General features: G+C 38.1%; 1 protein-coding gene across 4 annotated transcripts in view; it reads left to right on the top strand.

Annotated features, from left to right (window-relative positions):
- CEP70 (centrosomal protein 70) overlaps nt 1-25,050 on the top strand; it is a 40,417-nt gene extending 15,367 nt beyond the window's left edge. For 2 of the 4 annotated variants that reach the window (XM_070466680.1, XM_070466681.1), the window contains 7 exons: nt 7,356-7,461; nt 16,337-16,507; nt 19,875-20,021; nt 20,181-20,349; nt 20,703-20,817; nt 21,897-21,976; nt 24,323-25,050. In XM_070466680.1, the coding sequence (XP_070322781.1) occupies nt 7,356-7,461; nt 16,337-16,507; nt 19,875-20,021; nt 20,181-20,349; nt 20,703-20,817; nt 21,897-21,976; nt 24,323-24,384 (850 nt within the window). In that variant the 3' untranslated portion in view covers nt 24,385-25,050. Of the gene's footprint in view, nt 1-7,355; nt 7,462-16,336; nt 16,508-19,874; nt 20,022-20,180; nt 20,350-20,702; nt 20,818-21,380; nt 21,499-21,896; nt 21,977-24,322 lie in introns of those variants that run through there. The other 2 variants (XR_011487351.1, XM_070466682.1) reach the window with 2 other exon arrangements.

The raw sequence follows: 25,050 nt of genomic DNA on the forward strand, positions 1-25,050 counted from the left end.
AGAATGCTGGAGTGGGTAGCCATTCCCTTCTCCAGGGGATCTTCCTGACCCAGGAATTGAACCTAGGTCTCCTGTATTGAAGGCAGATTCTTTACCATCTGAGCCAACAGGAGAGCCCATATAGTGTAAGTACCAAAGGTAAAATAGTGTGAGAGTTGCTATTGTACGAGTTTGGACAAGAGGTGGTGGTGACATGGTCAAAGGTGGCAGGAGTGGAGGTGGTAAGAAGTGTTTGGAATATTGGAGGTAGAACTTGGTGATCAGACTTGGTGATAGATTGATGATGGATTAGAGGCATAGGCAGTTGAGGGGGAAAAGATTAAGACTCAAAAAGATAAACTTAATCAGGACTGATTTTTAGTCCTGAATAACGAAGTAGTTGTTGGAACATTAACTGAGATAGGAAAATTGGTTAAGGAGCAGCTGAGAAGAGGAATATATAAGGTGGACAAAAAGTCAGAGGAGAAAGTGTAGAGGAGGAAAACTTCACAACCTTCTTAGGGTCTCTGGCTGGGCCTGAAAATTAAACTGACACAGATTAACATGAAAAAAGTATAAATTTATTTAATGTAAGTTTTACCTGACCTGAGAAGAAATGAAGACTTGAAGAAACAGTTAAGCCTGAGCATTTTAATACTAGGTTTGATGAAGAGTGAGTGGAAAGTTGGAAAATGTAATAGTACAAAGGGTATAAGCTGAGGGTATAAACTGGGGAAAGTTTGGATTTCCCTTCTTCAGAGACAAAGATGCTTATTTGTCTTGGGGTACAAGGAGGGCAGCTTGTTACCCTCCTTGAGGGTACCCTCACATGAGGATCTCCTGGTCTGCTTCAGGGAAAAGGGGGGAGGTCAGAGAGTTCTTCCTGTACGTATCAATTCTCAAATTCCTTCTGTTTAAAACATTTCTTATGTCAAAATGACACGTTTTGTTTTTGTTTTGGCCACACCATGTTGCTTGTGGGGTCTCAGTTCCCTGACCAGGGATTGAACCTGGGGCAAGGCAGTGAAAGCCTGGAATCCACTAGGCCACCAGGAGCTCCCTTAAAATGGCATATTTTGGAGTGGCATGTCTTGATCCCCTTCAATGGACTTTTATTGACTTCAGTGTAAGTGTATCAGTGAACATACATACACACATAAATGCTTACACATATATTCATAGAGATACTTACTCATTCCTCATTATTTGCAGATTGCATATTTGTGAATTTGCCTACCTGCTATAATTTCTTTTTAATTCTCAAATAAGTAGTGGTGACACTTGCACAGTTATTCATGGACATGCCCAGAATACACATTTTCAGTTATTCAACAAGGTGATACTCTCCCCGCATTTCCGCTTTCATGATGTAAACAGTCATTGTTTCTGTTGTCACATGCCACTTGTAGTTTTCCATTCTTTGCTTTTTATTGGTGATTTCTCCAAGATGGTCCCAAGCATGGTGTTGAAGTACAATCTAGTGTTCTATTCATAAGAAGGCTGTGATGTACCTTACAGAGAATATATATGTGTTAGAGAAACTTCATTTAGACATGTTATAGTGCTGTTAGCTATGAGTCCAATGTTAATGAAACAACAATATTAAAAAAGATGTCTTTAAACATTAACACACATAAAACAAGGTTATATATTCATCAGTTGAGGAAAATGTGACCAGAGAGGCATGCAAGAACCTAATCCTGTATTTCCCCTAGGAGCAGTGGTTCAGTCCTCACTAATTCAGTGTATACAGTAACTTTATTGCATATAACTGCCATGAATAATGAGAATTTACTGTATATATATTTTTTGTTGTTGATTTGTGCTGTGATTTTTAGAGTGACTTTTCATTATTAGACTTTAAAATTGTGATTTAGAACCATCCTAGCTATATTTTTCGTTGAATTTTGAAGAAGTGATTTGTGTTTTTAGAAATTTACATTTAGAATTTAAACTTCTATAGTATCTAGATGTGAAACAGAATTAAGAATGTTAGATAACTTGCCCATACTGCACAGGTGGCATGTGGAAGAACTTGGAAAGAAATCAGACCGACACCTAAGCATTTGAACTCTCAAGCTCACACTAATAATAATTAAAACCAAACAAAAACCCAATGAAAAAAAAACTTTTTTAATGTAAAACTTCAAATTTTTATTTTTTGCAGGGGCAGAGGTAGAATTTTTTTCAAAGAGCTACTGATGTTAAGGAAATAATTAGAAATAAAAATCTGTCAACCCAGTGAATATTCTCTACATGTGTAGGGAAAAAAAGAAACAGTTTTATATAACAGTTGGAATAAATATTGAGCCAGACTGCGATGTGCATTAAACACAGTATGCTATAGAGATTGCAAAGACAGAAGGAAATCTCACCCTTTAATTATATCTTGTGACAAGGGGAAGTTAGAACTTAGAACCAGGATCCTAGGCTAAGCTTCAGTAGGGAAAAGGAGACAAGGCACCCTCTTCCTTGATGTCCTTATTTCAAAGAGATGGTTCTGAGGCTCCCAAGACACTGCTAATTTTAAGCAGGAGGCTTATTTAAATTTTATCAGAATCTACAAACTTAGAAAGGATTTACAACTACAGGTTTTCTAAAGGAAATGCTACAAGAAAAGGAGGGGAAAGTCTCTTTCCGTTTTATAACCAGAGAAAATTAAATTTTCTTTAGATCTGTATTTACTTTTCAACTAATCAATCTTCAATATCAAATGATATTAATTTAACATGTGAAAGCTTGTTTTAGCTAATATTATAAGCAAGTTGGTTATGAAGTTCTGTTGCTAGAAAGTAATCAAATGGATCTGCCATTGCAAGATAGCCAAAGGTACTACACTAATTCTATTTAATTTTTTCAGTGGTATTTATATTTTGTTAGAAGGAAATAAAAATCAAAATCTTACCACCCACGTGTTGAGCTGGCAGAAGTTGAGGTGGTCAGTTAGAATAAGCCAAGTAAATTAATCATCAAGGCTTTATTCACTTACTTCAATAATACAAACAAAAGGCCAAAGAGAAAAGGGCTGGTTTCTCGGTATCCCATTTTTCCCCATGAAATGGCACCCAGCAAGTGTCAGTCAGTGATATGGTGCGCAGATGACTCCTGTGGCTTCATGGGCTAGGGAAAGGGCATGATATGGAAACATATCTGAGTCAAAGTGAAAAAAGTGTTTCAGTTAGGGCTCCCCATCCATCTCCCAAATAGAATTCCAGAATGGGAGTCACCATGAGATTATGAAAAGGCTTCAGCAGACACAGTTAAAAGCTATAAAGTGTCTGCACATGGAAACTTAGGGGGATGGCTATCGAAAACAGGAGACAGCAGTGTTTTTAAGTTGGAAGGACAGTTTTCTGGATTTCCCAGACTCCACAGAGAAACATAGCTATTGCTGCTGGCTATGTGGAATGAGTATCTGCTAAGTATGTGAAGAATTCCTTAGCCATTTTAGGGGATTTTTATGGCCTTCAGGTTCTGCTCACCACTTTGGAGACTACAAAACAATCCTGGAATATTTCTAAGTGCATCATAGTCTGCTCAAACACAGGTTCCTAAAACACCAACTAAGTCAAATGTAATTGGAAAGTAAGAGAATGATTAGATTAACATAGTAGTTGCATTGTTTTCATGTGATTTTCCCCCCCATGGTAAAAGGAGAATAGTATAGACTTTGGAAAGGGGAAAGCTTTACTAGTATGTAGGCACCTGCCCTTTCAGCTCTGTTTTAAGACAATTTAAAATGAGAACCTGTACCCAAGGCTCCCTCCCTGAACCCCAGCATTAGACAGACTGGAGGCTAAAGGCAAGTTGTGCTTCTTTCCCCACCTGTTTTAACCTTGGCTTCTTTGGCCAGGAGCTCAACTTCCATCTTCGTAGTCTTGGCATCCTCAAGCCAACATTTCTGCTCTGTTGGCTATGGATTTTGTAATATTGGAGACAACCTCAAGACATACTTGAGCTGTTTAACTTTTCTCGAGGCACCAATTATTATTTTTTGTTGTTTAGTTACATAGTTGCATCAGTTTTTAAATACTCTGATTTCTAACACTTTTCTCCTGACCACTATTGTTTTCACATGTGTGATTTTGCCGAATACAAAGGTTTTCAGAAGTATTACGCTATGGCAAATATTTACTATGAGACTAGCTGAACCAAGGGTCAGTTTCCCATAAGTTCCTAGATTTTACTAATCCTTAACTTCTGTAAATATAGAAAAACAGTGGGATTAAATACATTAATACATGTGAAGTGCTTCGAAGAGTACCTTCAGAGAGAAGGTTCTCAATAAATACTAATTATTATCACCACCAGGCTCCCAGATATATTGTCATTGTTATTAAATTAAGGGTATCTCTTAATTTACCTAGTTAATTGAATCACATTTCATTTCCCAGAGTGACTGTAGCTAGTACATTCAATAACATGTTTAGGTTACTGTCCTGGCAACTAAAATGTTGTATATCCATAGTATAATGTTAATCACACTTATAAACAGTTTGTTGAGAAGTTAAACTTTTTCACCTGAATGCAAGGTTAATATGTAAATTCAGATATGTCTGTTTACTTGTAGTCCTCTTAGAGCGCTGTTGGCTTTTCTGTGTTACTTTTATTTTCTAGACAGTATGCTTTTGGCACTGCTTTTAGGCAAAACTGTCAAGTATATTAATATGGTAAATAGATGAGAAGTCAAATGGAAACTATACAAAAAAAGATCTTAATGATCTGGATAACCATGGTGGTGTGACTACTCACCTACAGCCAAACATCTTGGAGTGTGAAGTCAAGTGGGCCTTAGGAAGCATTACTATGAACAAAGGAAGTGGAGGGGATGGAATTCCAGCTGAGTTATTTCAAATCTTAAAAGATAATGCTGTTAAAGTGCTGCACTCAGTGTGCCATCAAATTTGGAAACTCAGCAGTGACCACAGGACTAGAAAAGGTCGGTTTTCATTCTAATCCTAAAGAAGGGCAATGCCAAGGAATGTTCAAACTACCACACAACTGTGCTCATTTCACATGCTAGCAAGGTAATACTCAAAATCCTTCAAACTGGGCTTCAACAGTATATGAACTGAGAACTGCCATATGTACAAGCTGGATTTAGATAAGACAGAGGAACTAGAGGTCAAATTGCCAACATCCGTTGGATCATTGAAAAAGCAGGAGAGTTCCAGAAAAACATCTACTTCTGCTTTATTGACTACACCAAAGCCTTTGTGCGGATCACAACAAACTGTGGAAAATTCTTAAAGAGAGAGAAATAAACCTTACCTGCCTCCAGAGAAACCTATAGGCAGGTCAAGAAACAACAGTTAGAACCGGACATGGAACAGAGTGGTTCCAAATTGGGAAAGGAATATGTCAGGGCTGTATATTGTCACTCTGTTTATATAACTTATATGCAGAGTACATCATGTGAAATGCTGGACTGGATGAAGCTAAAGCTGGAATCAGGATTGCTGGGAGAAATATCAATAACCTCAGGTATGCAGATGGACACTACCTTAACGGCAAAAAGTGAAGAGGAACTTAAGAGCCTCTTGATGAAGGTGACAGAGGAGAGTGAAAAAGCTGGCTTAAAACCCAGCATTAAAAACATGAAGATCATGGCATCCAGTCCCATTACTTCATGGCAAATAGATGGGGGAGAAATGGAAACAGTGACAGATTTTATTTTCTTGGGCTCCAAAATCACTGCCAACAGTGACTTCAACCATGAAATTAAGACACTTGCTCCTTGGAAGAAAAGCTATGACAATCCTAGACAGTGTATTAAAAAGCAGAGACATCACTTTGCTGTCAAAGGTCTATCTAGTCTAAAGCTATGCTTTTTTCAGTAGTCATGTATGGATGTGAGAGTTGGACCCTAAAAAAGGCTAAACGCCAAAAAATTGCTGCTTTTGAACTGTGGTGCTGGAGGAGACTCTTGAGAGTCCCTTGGACTGCAAGGAGATCAAACCAGTCAATCTTAAAGGAAATCAGTCCTGAATATTTATTGGAAGGACTGATGCTGAAGCTGAAGCTCCAATACTTTGGCCACCTGACATGAAGAGCCAACTCATTAGAAAAGACCCTGATGCTGGGAAAGATTGAAGGCAGGAGGAGAAGGGGACGGCAGAAGATGAGATGGTAGGATGGCATCACTGATTCAGTGGACACAAGTATGAGCAAACTCCAGGAGCTTGTGAAGGACAGGGAAGTGTGGCATGCTGCAGTTCATGGGGTCACAAAGAATCAGACACAGCTGAGCAACTGAACAACAAGTGAAAAATAGATTGGGAGGTCTTTGTGTCTACTAGAGGAAAGAGGTTGACTTTTTATCTAGAGTTAATTCTGTTTATTTTGTTTTGGACATATGTCCTCCAGAGAGCACAGAAAAATAGTTGAGTGAATATCAAGGGGAATACATGTGAGTGGAGGAGATAATTATAGTATGGTAATAAGAGATGACGTTAAGAAAGGAGTCAGGAGGAATATTGGATTAGGACTGACAACACGAAGTTCAAATGCTAACACATGGAGATTAGATTTAGCTCACAAAGCAAAAAACAATGGGAAAGCTATTGTTTTTTAGTAGGAAAATATTTTATGAACAGCAAGTCAGGCTTATTAATGATTGAGTCATGGAATCAGTTTAATGGGTCACAGTTCCACAGGAAACTGATAGGCATACTCAGATTTAAAATGTTTAATTTGAAGTAGGTTTAATAAGAGACTTTTTTCTAAGGCAGGTGGTGGGGGAGAAATGTCTACTACACTTGACTTTTAGAGCTATTTGGATATCTCTAAGTGGATACACTCATATGTTTTTAGCTTTTTGGACAGAGACTCTCCCCTAGAGTTCTGGTAGCCACCTGGGACAGTGGTCTCTTGAGTTTTCATGCCCTCTTGATTAGCAGGTTTCACTGTTGTCTTCTCTTTGGCACCAGTGGAATATGAAGAAGGAAGGACCAAGCTCTCTAGTTCTTGCTGTTGCAGTGCCCAAACTGTTTGCCCTACCCACTGTTTATTGATGCCCTTACAACATCAAACTTGGAGCACCTTGGAAGTTGTTTTCATTCTCTATTGTGGTTCTTTCCTATTCTGTTCTTTGTAAGTGTTGGGGAATGGTTATAACTTTTCATCATCAGTCTAATTCCTTCTGTTTTCAGGGATTCCTTCTATATTGTGTCTACTGAGAGGGTCTTCTCGTTTTCTAGTGACAATGTGGCTTAAATTAAAAATGTATATATGATTATATGCATGTGTATGCATGCACATACACATATGTAAAATGACGGAGTTAACGGGAGGGTAGCTGGATCATTGGCTCATTTTGTCATCTTAATCCACTGTTTAGTAAAGCATATGTATTATCTTAATTTTTTCCCCCTTAGATTACAGAATATTATCAATCAAAAAAAGGCTGAGGACAAAGAGGGAAAAGAAGAGCCCAGCAAAGATAGCCAGCAACAGGCTCTGGTCGACCAGAGATACTTCCAGGTATTGCTGACAAAAAGACTGGTATTTACAGTGAGCCTTGGTTAAGAATCACAGTATAATAAATTATCAGTAAGGAATACTTGTATCCTTTATTTGCGTGTGCTTAGTGTGTCTTGTCTTGCCATGACATACCTAATTGCTAGAAGTTGGTACCTTGACTTAGAATTGTCCCTTGAAAAGAGACTTTGGCCTAGTTCAAAGTAGGGCAGTAAAAACCTGACAAGATTTTAATAGATACCATAAACCTTTTCTTTACTCTCCCTGCTAAGCCATTTCTCTTGTTTCCTTTTCTATCTTTTTGGTTTTGCTATTGTTGATACTATTATTATATAAGTAAATCTACTTCTTAAGGTCTTTGTTATACTTTTGAAAAATTTGTATGTTTTGTCCACCTGAAACTTAGTTTTCTTTGTGGTATGATATAGTGATCTAACCTTACTTGATGTATAGACCATCTGTTACTGAGCAAATGAGCGGTTAAGTCTGGTAGTTTACTGACTGAGCTGGGCCTGCATTCGTATTTTATTGGGCCCTTACAGGTTTTTTTAAACTTTGAATTAATTACTAATTTTTTTAATTAAGAGATTTTATTTAAGTCCTTATTTCTAATTTCTCTTAAAAAGTCAAAGGATCTGGCCACAAATTCCTGCACAGTGGTTCCCAGTGCAGGATTAGGCCTGGTCCCTGTCATGCGTGGCCGTGTGCTCCTCAGCCCAGTACCGTGTCATCCTTGCTTCACTTGTCTGTGCTCTTTCTTGGCTTCTGTAGGCATTTGAGTTTGTAGTTTCTTGTAGACTATTCTTTCTCTGCTTTATTGAAATTGAAATGTTTATCCTCTGCCATATTCTCTTAGATGCATAGATTTATTTCTAGACTCTGTAGTGTCTCATTTCTATACAAATTTCTGTAGTTTTATAGTCAGCTCTGATACCTTCTGGGGTATTCTTTTAAATTTTTTTCTTGTATATATTTTTAGCACATTTGTTCTGTATGAACAATGTCAACTCAAAAACAGATCCCACTGAGACAGCTGAGATTGAATTAACTTTTTAGATTACTATTTGGAAAAATACCACATTTATAGTTTTGAATCATCTCACTCAGAAATATGTCTCTAATTTTATTTGGGTCTTCCTTTGTACCTTTTAATAAAGCTTTATATCTTTTTAAGTTTAGCTCTTGCATATATTTTGTTCTGTTTCCTAGGTTATCTAGTTATCTTATAACTTTTATTGCTATTATTAATTGGGGCCCTTTTTCCATTATATTTTTTAATTGATTGTTGCTGGTTCTTTGTACATCTCTGTGTTGATATTATGTCCAGGCACCTTTGTGAAAACTGTGGGGTTTTTTTGTAGTATAATTGTTTCACAATGTTGCATTGGTTTCTGCTGTACAATGAAAGGAATCAGCTCTATATATACATGCATCCCTTCCCTCTTGGACCTCCCTCCTACCACCCCCCACCGCCACCCCAACCATCTAGGTAATCACAGAACACCAAACTGAGAAAATATGGCAAAATGTTAACAGTTATTGAATCTCAGTTTATATGGGTATTTGTGACTGGGCCACAGGGTGTCCACATATTTGGTCAAACATTATTCTGGATTCGTCTGAGAATACTTAAGAATGAGAGGAGAAAATCTTTTTTCTCTATACCTGTTAATAAGGACCACCACAAGTGGTTTGCTTAAACTGGCAAAGCTAGTAGTATACCTTCACTGTCATACCTCAGGGGTATATCAGCTCTCCATGTTATATACCTCAGGGTGTATCAGCCCCTATGTTATAATTTAGTTCACAGGGATCTTGATCACTTTTCCCTTCTATAAGATATTACACTGGCCCATTACATTGATGATAGTATGCTGATTAGACCTACTGAGCAAGAAGTAGCAGATTATTGGTATTTGCATGTTAAAGGATGGGAAATAAATCTTAGCAAAAATGCAGGGACCTTCTACCGTAGTGAAACTTCTAGGGCTCAAGTGGTGTGGGCATGTCAAAATATCTTGTGTAAGGTAAAGGATAAGTTGTTCCTTGGGACCCTCTAACAACCAAAAATGTGGCATAGCACCCAGTGGGTCTCTTTGCATTTTGGAGGTAGCATATTCCTCCTGTGATGTGTTCCTCCCGCCGCATTTACTGAGTGATCTGGAAAGGTGCTAGTTTTGAGTATGGCTCAGAACAAGAGAAGGCTCTGCATCGGTCCAGGCTGCTGTGCAGGCTACTCTGCCATTTGGGCCATAGGACCCTGGAGGTCCATGGTGCCTTAGACTGTCCTGGCAGACAGGGATGCTGCTTGGAGCCCTTGGTGGCCTCTGTAGGTGAGTCGCAAGTCAGATCCTTAGAGTTTTGAAGAAAAATCCTGTCATTCTTTGCAAATAACTACTTTCCTCTTAAGAAATAGCTCTTGGCCTTTTAGTGGGTCTGAGTAGAGACAGAAGACTTAACAGTGGGCTACCAACCTACCATGTAACCTGAATTGCCCATCATGAACTGGTTGTTATTTGACCCACCAGTCATAAAGTTGGATGAGCACAGCAGCACTCCATCATTGAATGAAGGTGATACATATGAAATTGGGCCTCAGCAGACCCTAAAGGCACAATAAATTACATGAAGAAGTGGCCCAAATGCCCATGGTTTCCCATTCTTGCTGCACCACCACCTCTCTCCCTGCCTGCACCTATGGCTTCAAGGGGAGTTCCTTATGATCAATCAACACAAGAAGAGGAGACTTAGGCCTGGTTTACAGATGGCTTTGTGTGATATGTAGGCTCCACATTAAAGTACACAGCTGCAGCACTACAGCTCCTATCTGGGGCATCCCTGAAGCAAAGTAGTGAAGAGAAATCCTCCCACTGGGCAGAACAATGAGCAGTGTACTACTGCACCACAAGGAAGGAAAGGAAGAGTGTCTAGAATACAAGAGATCCCATAGGGCATCGTTTAGTGTTGCCGTGCCTTGTGATAAAGGTCAATGGAAAACTCCCAACAGCCTGGTCCAGACCCTTCAGAAATGAAGATTTGAATTACACCAGCAAGTAAAGAACCAGGAGCATCTGAGGTGCTTGTTGAAGGCAGATGTAATAAATAATAGGTAATGGAAGAAAGTAGTGATAAATACCGGCTGTGACCATAGGATGACAACAGAAATGAAGATTGTACTTGTCATGTGTATTTCTTCCTTCTTTTGTCATGAATATGTTCATATATTTATATGTGTATATATATATTTATGTTTTTCTGTGTATATATTTGTAAATACACACATAGCAAGTGGTTTTTTTTTTTCTTGCTCTTATTCTCTTGCATAATGATTTTATGTCATATTTGAGTATCCAGCAAATTTGGGAAACTCAGCAGTGGCCACAGAACTGGAAAAGGTCAGTTTTCATTCCAATCCCAAAGAAAAGCAATGCCAAAGAATACTCAAATTACCGCACAATTGCACTCATCTCACATGCTAGCAAAGTAATGCTTAAAATTCTCCAAGCCAGGCTTCAGCAATATGTGAACCATGAAATTCCAGATGTTCAAACTGGTTTTAGAAAAGGCAGAGGAACCAGAGATCAAATTGCCAACATATGTTGGATTGTCAAAAAAGCAACAGGGTTCCAGAAAAACATCTATTTCTGCTTTATTGACTATGCCAAAGCCTATTGACTGTGTGGATCATAACAAATTGAAAAATTCTTAAAGAGATGGGAATACTAGACCACTTGACCTGCCTCCTGAGAAACCTGTATGCAGGTCAAGAAGCAACAGTTAGAACTGGACATGGAACAACAGACTAGTTGCAAATTGGGAAAGGAGTACGTCAAGGCTGTATATTGTCACCTTGCTTATTTAACTTATATGCAGCATACATCATGTGAAATGCTGGGCTGGATGAAGCACAAGCTGGAATCAAGATTACCGGGAGAAATATCAATAACCTCAGATACACAGATGACACCATGCTCATGGCAGAAAGCGAAGAAGAACTAAAGAGCCTCTTGATGAAAATGAAAGAGGAGAGTGAAAAAGTTGGCTTAAAACTCAACATTCAAGAAACTAAGATCATAGTATCCGGTCCCATCACTTCATGGGGAAACAGTGACAGCCTTTATTTTCTTGGGCTCCAAAATCACTGCAGATAGTGACTGCAGCCTTGAAATTAAGACATGTGTTCCTTGGAAGAAAAGCTATGACCAGTCTAGACCACATATTAAAAAGCAGAGGCTTTACTTTGCTGACAAAGTTCCAGCTAGTCAAAGGTATGGTTTTTCTAGTAGTCATGTATGGATGTGAGAGTTGAACTATAAAGAAAGCTGAGTGCCGAAGAATTGATGCTTTTGAACTGTGGTGTTGGAGAAGACTCTTGAAAGTCCCTTAAAGTGCAAGGAGATCCAACCAGTCCATCCTAAAGGCAATCAGTCCTGAATATTCATTGGAAGCTGAAGCTGAAACTCCAATACTTTGGCCACCTGATGTGAAGAACTGACTCGTTTGAAGACCCTGATGCTGGCAAAGATTGAAGGCAGGAGGAGAAGAGGACAATAGAGGATAAGATGGTTGGATGGCATCACCGACTTGATGAACATGAGTTTGAGTAAACTCCGGGAGTTGGTGATAGACAGGGAAGCCTGACGTGCTTGCTGCAGTCCATGGGGTGACAAAGAGTCGGACACGACTGAGTGACTGAACTGAACTGAATTTTATATCATAGGTTTTTTTTAATGGTTACATATTTATTTATTTATTTATTCATTTATTTATTTTTGACTGTGCTATGTCTTTGTTGATGCGCCCGGGCTTTCTCTAGTTGCAGTGAGTGGGGGCTACTCTCTAGTTGTGATAAATGGGCTTCTCGTTGCGGTGGCTTCTTGTTGTGGAGCACAGACTCTAGGTGCGAGGGCTTCAGGGGTTGCACCATGCAGGTTCTAGAGCACAGGCTCAGTAACTGTGGCATGTGGACTTGGTTTCCCCGTGGCATGTCGGATCTTCCTGGACCAGGAATTGAACCTGTGTCCCCTGCATTGGCAGGTGGATTCTTAACCACTGCACCACCAGGGAAGTCCTATATCATTGTTTTTAAATTATAGGGTATCAAGTTATCAGGATATCAATGAACAATGCAGAGAAATAGAAGAAAATGACAGAAGGGGAAAGACTAGAGATCTCTTTAAGAAAATTGGAGATATTGCAGGAAGATTTCATGGACGAATGGGCACAATAAAGGATAGAAACAATAAAGACCTAATAGAAGCAAAAGCAATGGCAAGAATACACAGAAGAACTTTATGAAAAAGATCTTTATGACCCAGATAACCACTATGGTGTGGTCACTCAGTCAGAGCCAGACATCCTGGAGTGTGAAGTCAAGTGGACCTTAGGAAGCACTGCTGCCAGTAAAGCTAGTGGAGGTGATGGCATTCCAGCAGAGCTATTTAAAATCCTAAATGGTGATGCTGTTAAAGTGTTGCGCTCAGAATGTCAACAAATTCGGAAAACTCATCAGTGGCCACAGGACTAGAAAAGGTCAGTCTTCATCCTGGTTACCAGAAGGGCAGTACTAAAGAATGTTCAAACCACCGAACAGTTGCAGTCACTTCCCATGCTAATCAGGTTATGCTCAAAATCCTTCAAGCTAGGCTTCAGATGTACATGAACCGACAACTTCCAGATGTACAAGCTGGGTTTAGAAAACGCATCAAGGAGAAGAGTAATCATCACTTTAGGACTTCACTTCCTTTTTTGACAAAGGGGTTTTAGTGCATCTTTGATTGTATACAGCATAGTTATATCATGTTGGGTAATCCATGATCTCATTTGTTATTGTGTGTATTTGGAGATTAAGTATGGTTTAAGGCAAACCTAATAGCTCAGCTGGTAAAGAATCCACCTGCAATGCAGGAGACCCTGGTTCGATTCCTGGGTCGGGAAGATCCACTGGAGAAGGGATAGGCAAACCTACTCAAGTATTCTTGAGCTTCCTTTGTGGCTCAGCTGCTGGTAAAGAACCTGCCTGCAATGTGGGAGACCTGGGTTCAATCTCTGGTTTGGGAAGATCCCCTAGAGAGGGGAAAGGCTACCCACTCCAGTATTCTGGCCTGGAGAATTCCATGGACTATACAGTTGCAAAGAGTTGGACACGACTGAGCAAGTTTCACTTCACTTCAAGACAAACCTGGTGGCTCAGATGGTAAAAGAATCTGCCAGTGATGCGGGAGACCAGGTTCAATCCCTGGGTTGGGAAGATACCCTGGAGAAGGGAATGGCTACCCACTGCAGTATTCTTGCCTAGAGAATTCCATGAATACAGGAGCCTGGTGGGCTACAGTTTATGGAGTCTCAAAGATTTGGACATGACTGAGTGCCTAAAGCAAAGTGTATGGGTGTCAAGTTGACACAGGGTGAACTTGTGATGGTTAATTTTATGTGTCAACTTGACTAGGCTAGAGGGTGCCCAGATAATCTGGTCAAATATTGTCCTAGGTGTGTCTATAGGGTGTTTCTGGGTGAAATTATCATTTGCAATGGTAGACTGGGGCAAAGTAGATTGCCTTCTCTACAGTGGGTGAGTCTCATCAAATCATTTGAAGGCCTGAGTAGAACAAAAAGGCTAAGGAAGAGGGAACTTTCTGCCTGCCTGACTGCTTTTGAGCTGGGACATCAACTTTTTTTTTTTCCTGCCTTCAAATGTTAAACTGAAACATTGGCTCTTCCTGGGTCTCAAGCCTGTGGGAATTCAGACTGGAACTGTATCATGGGCTCTTCTGGGTCTCCAGCATTGCTAACTGTAGATCTCAGGATTTGTCACTCCTATAATAGAGTGAATCAGTTCTTTATAATTAACAAATACACATACATATGCACACATGAGTACACATCCTGTTCATTCTGTTTCTGGTGAACCCTGACTATATAAATAGTATTTATTGTTCATAGTTTCTTTATTTTCATTTAAGGAAATTTCATCAAAATTTTCTTGTTGAAAAATTGGGAGAAAAAGTTATTTAAATCTCCATAAAAATTTCAATCTCTCATCCAGTTCAAAGCTTCTGCTTAATGCTTACTTTATTTTGTGCCTGCCCTGTACTTCTCCAAATAAGCAGTGTGGCAAGGGATTGTGATCTGTTTCATTATTTCATTGGTCCCCTTCTCTCCTAGTCCTCTGCTGTATCTGGCTTCTTCCACATTGGCAGTGAGGGTGGATGTTGAGTGAGAATAGAAAGCAAAAGAGTAGAATCTTTCTTGACTGGTGCTGGTGTAATCTAGCACTGGTGCCCTTTGTGTGGCTAATGACCAAATACTGCCTGTTTTTCTCTATCATAGAATGTGTGTATGTGTGTGTCATTTTTTCCAGTTGACCTCTTATGAATGCCTCTCCTTCTCTTGTTCAGCTGACACTCCCTTAAAGGCCTCCAGCCACATGTACTTTTTTTTTCCATGAAAGCAAAGCTTGACTGTCTTCCAGTGTCCTTGGTCACAGGGTATATTCTTACCTACCATAAAGTAAAAAGGCAAACTTCTCTTGTTGCTGCTTCCTTTCCTTATTCTAGTCCATCTTTGTCTTTATCACTTTATTTTTGCTGTGTAAACCACCCTCCTAAAACTTAATGACTTAAAATAACAACCCTTTTAGTATTACTGTGCTTGAACAGCTGAGCAGTTCTCAGCTGGGCTCCTTCATGCACCTGCTATCAGATACAAGTCAGCTAGGTGGCTCTGGAGTTGAATGGATATCAGGGTGATTGGGTTGACTGGGCCATGTGTCTTTTATCATTCACCATTTATTCTGGGCTCTTCCACAGGGCATCATCATCATCTTAGTTGCTCAGTAGTGTCCAACTCTTTGCTACCCCGTGGACTGTAGCCTGCCATGCTCCTCTGTCCAAGGGGCTTCCCTGGTAGCTCAGAGGGTAAAGTGTCTGCCTGCAATGCGGGAGACCTGGGTTCGATCCCCAGGTCAGGAAGATCCCCTGGAGGTGGAAATGGCAACCCACTCCAGTACTCTTGCCTGGAAAATTCCACAGATGGGGGAACCTGTTAGGCTACTGTCCATGGGGTCGCAAAGAGTCACACATGACTGAGCAACTTCACTTCCACAGGGCAGAAGAGCTCAATAGGAGAGAGCAGAAATAATCAAGGCCCCTTGAGTCTTGGGCGCCAAACTGGTACACCTTTATTTCCTTTTCTGTCTATCAGAGCAAGGCCCAAGGTTGCCATAGATTCATGGAGTAGAAAATAGACTCTATTTCCTGATGGGAGAACCTGCAGTGTCATATTGCAAAGGTGAGAGCACAAAGAAAGAGAAAAATTGCAGTAATTTTTGCAAACAATCTGCAAGGTATGGATACACACTGCTAGCCATATATGTAATTCTCCTTGGTTCACCATCACCCTCATGGAATGGGGTTGTGCTGTGATCTTCTGGAGATCAGCTCCCTGCTCTCCCTGTTCTGCTGCCCTTCTTAATTTCTGGTGTGAAGGAGAGGGAGAATAAAGACTATATTCCTGTGCTCATTAGTAATTTAATGAAGGGGAATTATTTTTTCCATTAAAATGGTATTCAAAGTAGAGTTTAAATGTAATAGAATCAAAACATTGAAATGTACGTTCTAAGCCAAACAACAACTACTTGTAAATAAACATCAGAAATCAAATTCTTAGGAGACCTGTAGCTTTCTATGGGGAAAGAAGAAAACAGCATTTTTCACTCATTCTGTACAGCCCTTTGAAAGACACTTGTCTTGGTGAATCCTGTCCAGTGAATCTCTAACTCAGAAAATGATGTTGCATTGATACACAAGCACTCTAACATAGATCACTCTGATAGGACTGTGATAAACTTTTCAACTAAAAATGCCATCTTTTTTTACAGGTATTGAGTAGCATCAATTCAATTATTCATAATCCAAGAGCTCCAGTAATAATATATAAACAGAGCAAAGGAACAGCCCAACATTTTAATAGAGATCTTGTTCAGGATTGTGGATTTGAGCATCTTGTTCCTATAATAGAAATGTGGGCAGATCAACTGGCTTCCTTAAAGGTATGTGGTTGAATACTCTTTACATGATTTGAAAATATATCAGAGTCTGTGGGCTTTATATACTTTTATTAATCAAAGTTTTATATTTGGTATGCTTTTACCATAGTTTTTTTCTTTATAATCGTACCTTATTGATGAAATGTTGGTTAATGAAAGTGTCATTGTGTTGTGACTTCCAGACTTTTTCAAATTCTGGTGGTACTAGTTGTTTAGTACATTTATTTGACACTGAATATGTTGCCTTGAATTGCTAATTTTTTAAAAACTATCAAAATGTCATACTCTTCCTCCTTTTTACCAAATGCTGCTGCTGCTGCTACTAAGTCGCTTCAGTCGTGTCCGACTCTGTGCAACCCCATAGACGGCAGCCCACCAGGCTCCCCCATCTCTGGAATTCTCTAGGCAAGAGTACTGGAGTGGGGTGCCATTGCCTTCTCCATCTTACCAAATGAAAGGTTAACAATACTAATATGTGAGGTCTAGGTGTTAATTGTGCTTGTGCTTAGTCACTCAGTCATGTCCAACTCTACAACCCCATGGTCTGTAGCCCAACAGGCTCCTCTTTCCATGGGGATTCTCTCGACAAGAATACTGGAGTGGGTTGCATGCCTTCCTCCAGGGCGTCTTCCCAACCCAGGGATCGAAAGCAGGTCTCCTGCATCTAGGTGTTAATTCAGTTCAGTTCAGTCGCTCAGTTGTGTCCAACTCTTTGCGACCCCATGAATTGCAGCATGCCAGGCCTCCCTGTCCATCACCAACTCCTGGAGTTTACTCAAACTCATGTCCATCGAGTTGGTGATGCCATCCAGCCATCTCATCCTCTGTCTACCCCTTCTCCTCCTGCCCCCAATACCTCCCAGCATCAAGGTCTTTTCCAGTGAGTCAGCTCTTTTCATGAGGTGGCCAAAGTATTGGAGTTTCAGCTTCAGCATCAGTCTTTCCAATGAACACCCAGAGCTGCTCTTTCGGATGGACTGGTTGGATCTCCTTGCAGTCCAAGGAACTCTCAAGACTCTTCTCCAACACCACAGTTCAAAAGCATAAATTCTTTGGCGCTCAGCTTTCTTCACAGTCCAACTCTCACATCCATACATGAACACTGGAAAAACCATAGCCTTGATTAGATGGACCTTTGTTGGCAAAGTAAAAATGTCTCTGCTTTTTGATATGCTGTCTAGGTTGGTCGTAACTTTCCTTTCAAGGAGTAAGCGTCTTTTAATTTTATGGCTGCAATCACCATCTGCAGTGATTTTGGAGACCAAAAAAATAAAGTCTGACACTGTTTCCACTGTTTGCCCATTTATTTGCCACAAAGTGATGGGACCAGATGCCATGATCTTAGTTTTCTGAATGTTGAGCTTTAAGCCAACTTTTTCACTTTCCTCTTTGTCACTTTCATCAAGAGGCTTTTTAGTTCTTCTTCACTTTCTGCCATAAGGGTGGTGTCATCTGCATATCTGAGGTTATTGATATTTCTTCCAGCAATCCTGATTCCAGCTTGTGCTTCTTCCAGCCCAGCGTTTCTCATGATGTACTCTGCATATAAGTTAAATAAGCAGGGTGACAGTATACCGCCTTGACATACTCCTTTTCCTATTTGGAACCAGTCTGTTGTTCATGTCCAGTTCTAACTGTTGCTTCCTGACTTGCATATAGGTCAGGTGGTCTGGTATTCCCATCTCTTTCAGAATTTTCCACAGTTTATTGTGATCCACACATTCAAAGGCTTTGGCATACATAGTCAGCAAAGCAGAAACAGATATTTTTCTGGAACTCTCTTGCTTTTTCAATGGTCCAGTGGATGCTGGCAATTTGATCTCTGGTTCCTCTGCCTTTTCTAAAACCAACTTGAACATCTGGAAGTTCACAGTTCATGTATTGCTGAAGCATGTCTTTGAGAATTTTGAGCATTACTTTACTAGTGTGTGAGATGAGTGCAATTGTGCGGTAGCTTGATTATTCTTTGGGGTTGCCTTTCTTTGGGATTGGAATGAAAACTTACCTTTTCCAGTCCTGTGGCCACTGCTGAGTTTTCCAAATTTGCTGGCATATTTAGTGCAGCACTTTCACAGCATCATCTTTCAGGAATTGAAATAGTTAATTAGTGAGTGTTAAATAAGTGGAGGACTAAAATAAGAAGTTGAGAAAATTAAGAACTTCCTGTGTTTCCGTCTGTATTCTGGAGTTGCACTGTCTAATACAGTAACCACTAAGCTACATGTAGATTTTGATCACTTGAAATATGATAGTTGCAATTGAAATGTGCTGCAAGTATAAAATTACACACCAGATTTAGTAGAAATAGTATGGAGATGATTAAAAGATAATTTAAATAGATGATCTGTTGATACTGTTTTGGATATATTGGGTTAAATATATTAAAATTGTCACCTATTTCTTTTTACTTTTTTAACATGGTTACTAGATAATATTACTGTGACACATATTACATTTCTTTTGCATGACATTGTTTTAAAGGGCCAAGCACCAAGCACTGTGCTATGTGTGTAGTTGATGCCCAGTAAATATTTGTTTATTGATTGACCAGTCTTAGACTTCTAAACTTCCAGGATCCCAGCTCCTTGTGCACAGTTTTAAACAGATTAGAATAACATATTTAGGCCAGGAAAACAAGTAGGCTGTCATGAAAATTAAGTAGAATTACTTTTTAGGCATCTTTTCGAATTAAATTTTTTCTTGGAGCTACATACATGGATGAATCTTGAAAAATATCCTAAATGAAAGAAACCTGTCACAAAAAGTCATATTGTATGATTCTGTTTTTTAATGAAATGAAATGCTCAGTATAGGCAAATCCACAGAAAAAGAAAATAGATTAGAGTTACCTAAAGCCTGGGAGTGAGAGAGAATGGGGAATAAGGGTTTCTTTTTGGCATGATGAAAATGTTCTAGAATTAAGATAATTGTGATGATTGCACATCTCTGTAAATGAGACTACTGAATTACATGCTTAAAGAGGATGAATTTTATGGTATGTGAATTACATCTCAGTAATAAATCTGTTTCTTAAAAAATCAAGGGCAAAATAGAAAGGACAAGCTTATTTTTTATCCATCAATAATTCAAAATAATTACTTAAATAATAGCATATGTTACTAATAAATAACATACAATTACTTTAAACATCCAGATTCCAGATAATCAGTATATGTATAATGTTTTCTATAAGGCCTGAAGAAAATGAATTAAACAGACTCTTTTAAACAGGTAATGGTATTTTAAAAAAAAATACTGATGATGGTTAATATATATATGTATTACATCTGCTTGCATAATTATATTTTATTAATGTGACTATGAAAACTTAAAAAATCCATAATAGCATATTATTTCTTTTGTTATGAAGGATTTATATAAGTCCCTGAAAATACTATCTGCAGAACTGGTGCCTTGGCATAATTTAAAGAAGCAGGATGAAAATGAAGGTGTCAGAGTTGAAGATCTGTTGTTTATAGTAGATACCATGTTAGAAGAAGTTGAAAATAAGGCAAAGGTAATACTACCCAGTACTTATATAGATATTCACATTTTAATGTGAAATTAATGATATGGATACAGATATTCTACTATAACTCTTTCTCTTTTTAAGGTTTTTATTAAAGATTTGGAATAATTTTAAGATGTAAACTTTTTCTTCCTCTCTTTTGGGCAGGACAGTAATATGCCAGACCTCCACATTTTGCGAGCTATTGTTTCTCACTTCCAAAAATTATTTGATGTTCCTTCTTTAACTGGAGTCTATCCTCGAATGAATGAAGTTTATACTAGGCTTGGAGAATTGAACAATGCTGTAAGAAACCTCCAAGAACTCTTAGAACTAGGTAATGACCCATTTTCATTTTTGGCCCCCCACTTAATAGTGATTATTAAAGTCTGACTCTCTGCGATCCCATGGACTGTAACCCACCAGGCTCCTCTGTCCATGGAATTCTCCGGGCAAGAATACTGGAGTGGGTAGCCATTCCCTTCTCCAGGGGATCTTCCCGATTCAGAGATTGAACCTGGGTCTCCTGCATTGCAGGCCGATTCTTTACTGTCTGAGCCACCAGGGAGGCCCCATTAATAAATCAACAAAAAGTAGGTAAAAAATTTAGGGTAACAGAAACATAGCATTTGATTTAATAATTTTTAAAATTCCCTTAAAATATTCTGTCCTTTTATTTCTCTTTTGCAGATAGTTCATCCTCATTGTGTGTGCTGGTAAGCACAGTTGGAAAATTGTGTAGGCTGATTAATGAAGATGTGAATGAAAAGATTATGCAGGTATTAGGACCTGAAGACCTTCAAAGGTATTTATTTTAAAAAGGTTGCAAAGTATTGTCCAGAATGTTTGGAGTGGTAAAATTAAAGATTTTCAAAACTCCATCAGTTATTTACCTTTCCTGTTTGGAATAGCATTTTTAAAAATAATCTCACACCTTAGGAATGGAGAGAATATCAAATATTTTCAAGATAAAAGTAGATTCTGGGCTCTGTAGGTCTACATAGGGTGGGTCAGGACTCCAGCATTTTTGCTATAATCTTATTCCCAAGGGAAATTATAATTGGAGAAAGTCAAACTTTGTTAGCAACTTCATGTTAATTCAGAATATATAAATAAGTCCAATTTTTAGCAGATTACCATAGATCACTGAATAATCACTAAGAGTATGTGCATTATTTGATAAGATAATAAGGATTTCTTTTTTATTTTTATTTTTTCCATTTACTTTTATTAGTTGGAGGCTAATTACTTTACAATATTGTAGTGGTAGGGATTTCTTTTTTAAGGCTAGGCATCTCCAACATAAAATCTTAATTTTTTTTTAATGTCAAAATGTTATAGCTGTACTCTTCCTCCCTCCTCCCTCAGATTTTATACTGCATCATAAGGGAAGTATATGTTCCATACGTTCTGCAAGTTTTCCAAGAGGAACCCTAACCTAATCTGACACTTGAGGTTTCTGATACTTGATGATTTTAAAAGGAACGTATGTCTCACTATTGGTATTTTTCTCCTTCCCAGTTTTACAGATTACTGATACTTATTCTTAATGTTTAATAGAATACAGGATATGAAAGTCAACTATTTTTAGAAAATATGGTCTCTTAAAGACTCCTTAAGCTAAATGGAAAGTTCCCATATTAGAAATGTTAGATAGATTTAACCTTAGAACAGATGATTATACTGCTAGTAGATTTTTTTGTTTTGTTTTAGAAAAGTATTACTAGGTGAACAAAGAGAAGGAAAGATTGCAGTAAATAGTCATTAAATTTGTATTTAAATTAGCAGGACAGTTTCTTTCTGTTTTGAAATGTTCTATTTCCAATCAAATGTAAGAATCCTAAGTCAGAAATTCAGTATAAATTGTGCTTTTTTTTTTTAAAGCATTATCCGCAAATTGGAAGAACATGAGGAATTTTTCCCAGCATTTCAGGCATTTACTAATGATCTACTCAAAATCTTAGGTAAGATTTTTGTCAGAGGTGGATTTTGAGTCTCAGGATGTCATTGGGTTTGAGGAAAGAGTGTTCCTTAGTCACTGTATTAGTGTTTTTACCTAGAGTGGTAGAAAGTGTCTGGAAACCACTAATAGTTCTGAAAACAAACTTCTATTGGGGTTAATCTACAGAACAACAGAGAAACACATATTCTTTAAGGAGCTGGGGGCTGCCTTTGTTTTAGGACCTTAAAATGAGAAATGATGTTATTCTGGCTAGGCCCACTTTAAGCCTGACTGTCATTGGATAATGAGAAATGTCTGTAGAATTTCTGATCTTGATAGGTGTCTTTTTAATTTTTCTTCTTCCTCTTCCTCCTCTTCTTTTCTTTTTTTAAAAAAGATAGTTCCTACCTACTCTTTTTTAAAAATCTAATTTCCTCAGATGATGAGAAATAATATAAACATCTGTAGAAAGGAGATAAATTTATAAGTTTGTGGAAGGGAAGAGACACATTTTCACTCTTGGTCAGATTGAGGGCTTTAAGGGGAAAAAAATATAATTAGCTTAGGAATCATAGGCAAAATAAAAACCCACATCACTTACTTTAAGTGTGATTTATTATGGCTATAAAAATAATTAATCTTACCATTAAGAGCACTTTTTAGGGAATTTCTGATGGTCCAGTGGCTAGGACTATGTGTGTTCACTGTTGAGAGTGTAGGTTCATCCTCGGTAGGGGAGCTAAGATTCTCCAAAACCCAACAAAACAAAATCACTTTTTATTTTTAAAAAGGTTACAGTGATTTATTTACTTCATTAATTCATTATGATTAATGAATTTTTTTTCTGTGTAGCTCATTTGAAGTTGAAAGTTTTTTTTTTGTTTTTTAAATAATGACTCTTTGACATAGGAAATTAGAAGAGGAGATAAGGTTTGGTAGAAGATAAAGGAATGAGTAAGTTAAAATTTGGTAAGAAGATGAGTAAATGAAAGGCATATCTGACTGGAGTATATTGCCTTGTTGAACATACATTTTTGTGGCCAATTTTATGTAGACTGGAAGCAACGGAGACAGTGAGTGTACTTTATTCATGCTCATACCTTTGAAAAGATCATGGCAAGGGAAGACATAATTTGAAAGTTTAACTTGAGATTTGAAAATATATAAATGTATTTATTGCCTTGTATCTCAAAGAGCTTTGTTTCCTGCAATATGATTTTACTTGCTTTGAGGTAGTGATTAACAGTGAGTTTCTTGTCATTAAAAAACATTTTACTAGGTGTGCTAGTAACACTTATTTCATAATCCTTGTATAGAAACTTCCTATCAAATATAATACTCAGCATGGTTCATGTGGGATCATTTGCTTTAATATACAGTGTTCATGTGCTGTTCGGTCACAGTTGAAATTCTGGAATAAATATTAACATTTCAGAAGTTAAATCAGTTTTGGCAAACATGACTATTTTTATTATTACTAGATGTGAGGTGGCTTAGTGATAAAGAATCCACCTGTCAGTGCTGGAGATATGGGTTCGATCCCTGGGTTGGGAAGATCCCCTGGAGAAGGAAATGGCAACCCACTCCAGTATTCTTGCCTGGGAAATCCCAGAGGAGCCTGGAGGGCTACAGTCCATGGGGTCGCAGAGTCAGACACAACTTAGCAACTAAACAACAAACAACAACAACAGATGTCATATTACGCATCTAGAACTACAGAGTGGATTACTGAATATCAGCTATGGCGAAGGACTTCCTTTTTTTCTCATGTAAGTGGTGTGATTAGTTGAGAAAATTCTCCTATCAACCAAGGTCCTTCTCTGTGAGGTTTATTTATAAGGCAGATTTCTTTCCTAGGGAGAAAACAGGTGTGATTTTAGAATGCGGATCATGGAATAACTTGATCTTTGTACCTTACTTACTACAGTGTAATTCTCAGCTGTGGATTTGCTCGTATTCTTTTCCTTTCTTGTATCGTCTGTGTTCCGACAGAAGAGATCCCTAAGTCTTTAGATGGAGGCCCAGGAAAGAGAAAGGGTCTCTCCTAGGGGTTTCACCATGTAAGCTCACCCATATATTAGTTAAAGAGGCAGTAACATAGTGTCATAAATATGGCGAGTAGGATCTGTTGTTAAGAGCACACTGCTAATGAGATTAATATCAGAGTCAGAAGATGCTTTTGTAGGTAGCTTTTACAAACAAATGTCCTGTGAATCAGTGATACACTTTTAGAGAAAAATTTCATGTGCTTGAAAGCACTAGTGATGTTGCCTTTGTGTTTGAGGTTTGCCTTTGCACAGAGATTATCATTTCATCTGAGCCTAACACTGGATGATGCTACTGTTTTATTGTTGTTTTTCTGTTACAGAAATTGATGACTTGGATGCCATTGTACCTGCAGTAAGGAAATTAAAAATACTTTCATACTGAAAACAAATCAAATCATTTTTACTGTGTAAATTGCATTCTTAACATCCTAAGTATTTTGTAGGATCTTACTCTGAGATATGGGTTATAAAATGTACTTACCTCAAAATTTACCCCCTTCTTTCTATTGAGGCCTCATCTGTATAATTTTTATTGACTTTGAGATTCTTTTATAGAAAACAATTGCTAAGTTTAATTAATAAATTAACTTTAGATCCTTGAATAATTCTTAAGCAGTTCTTGAGTACTTAAAATTTAAGATTGTTTTAAACTACAGTGTGTGAATAAGAGAGAAACTCGGGGAGAGATAATGCAAGTAATAGAAAGGTTGCATTTAAGTTCAGAGTTTAGTGACCTTTTTGGTTCTAGGAACAAGGAATGCCATTGTCTGTCTTTATCCAACCAGCAGGAAGCTATTGCTTTCCTGGCAAAGAAATGGCACATTCTATTAAGATATCCCTCATAACATTTGCCCTTTCAGAGCAGAAGGAACAAAAGGAAGAAGGAAAAAAAAATTTTCCTGTTAGGGTAGGAAAGAATTATGAGGTAAAATAGATAAGTAGGTGTTAAGTCTCTCATTTTAAAAAGTGTCTTTTTTACTATCTTCATGTGATGTACCTTTTATAAGGGCATGGAATCTTAAATAAAATTTTGTAAAGAATTTCCAAA

This window comes from Odocoileus virginianus, chromosome 4 (assembly GCF_023699985.2).
Source record: "Odocoileus virginianus isolate 20LAN1187 ecotype Illinois chromosome 4, Ovbor_1.2, whole genome shotgun sequence".
Classification (NCBI taxonomy): domain Eukaryota; kingdom Metazoa; phylum Chordata; class Mammalia; order Artiodactyla; family Cervidae; genus Odocoileus; species Odocoileus virginianus.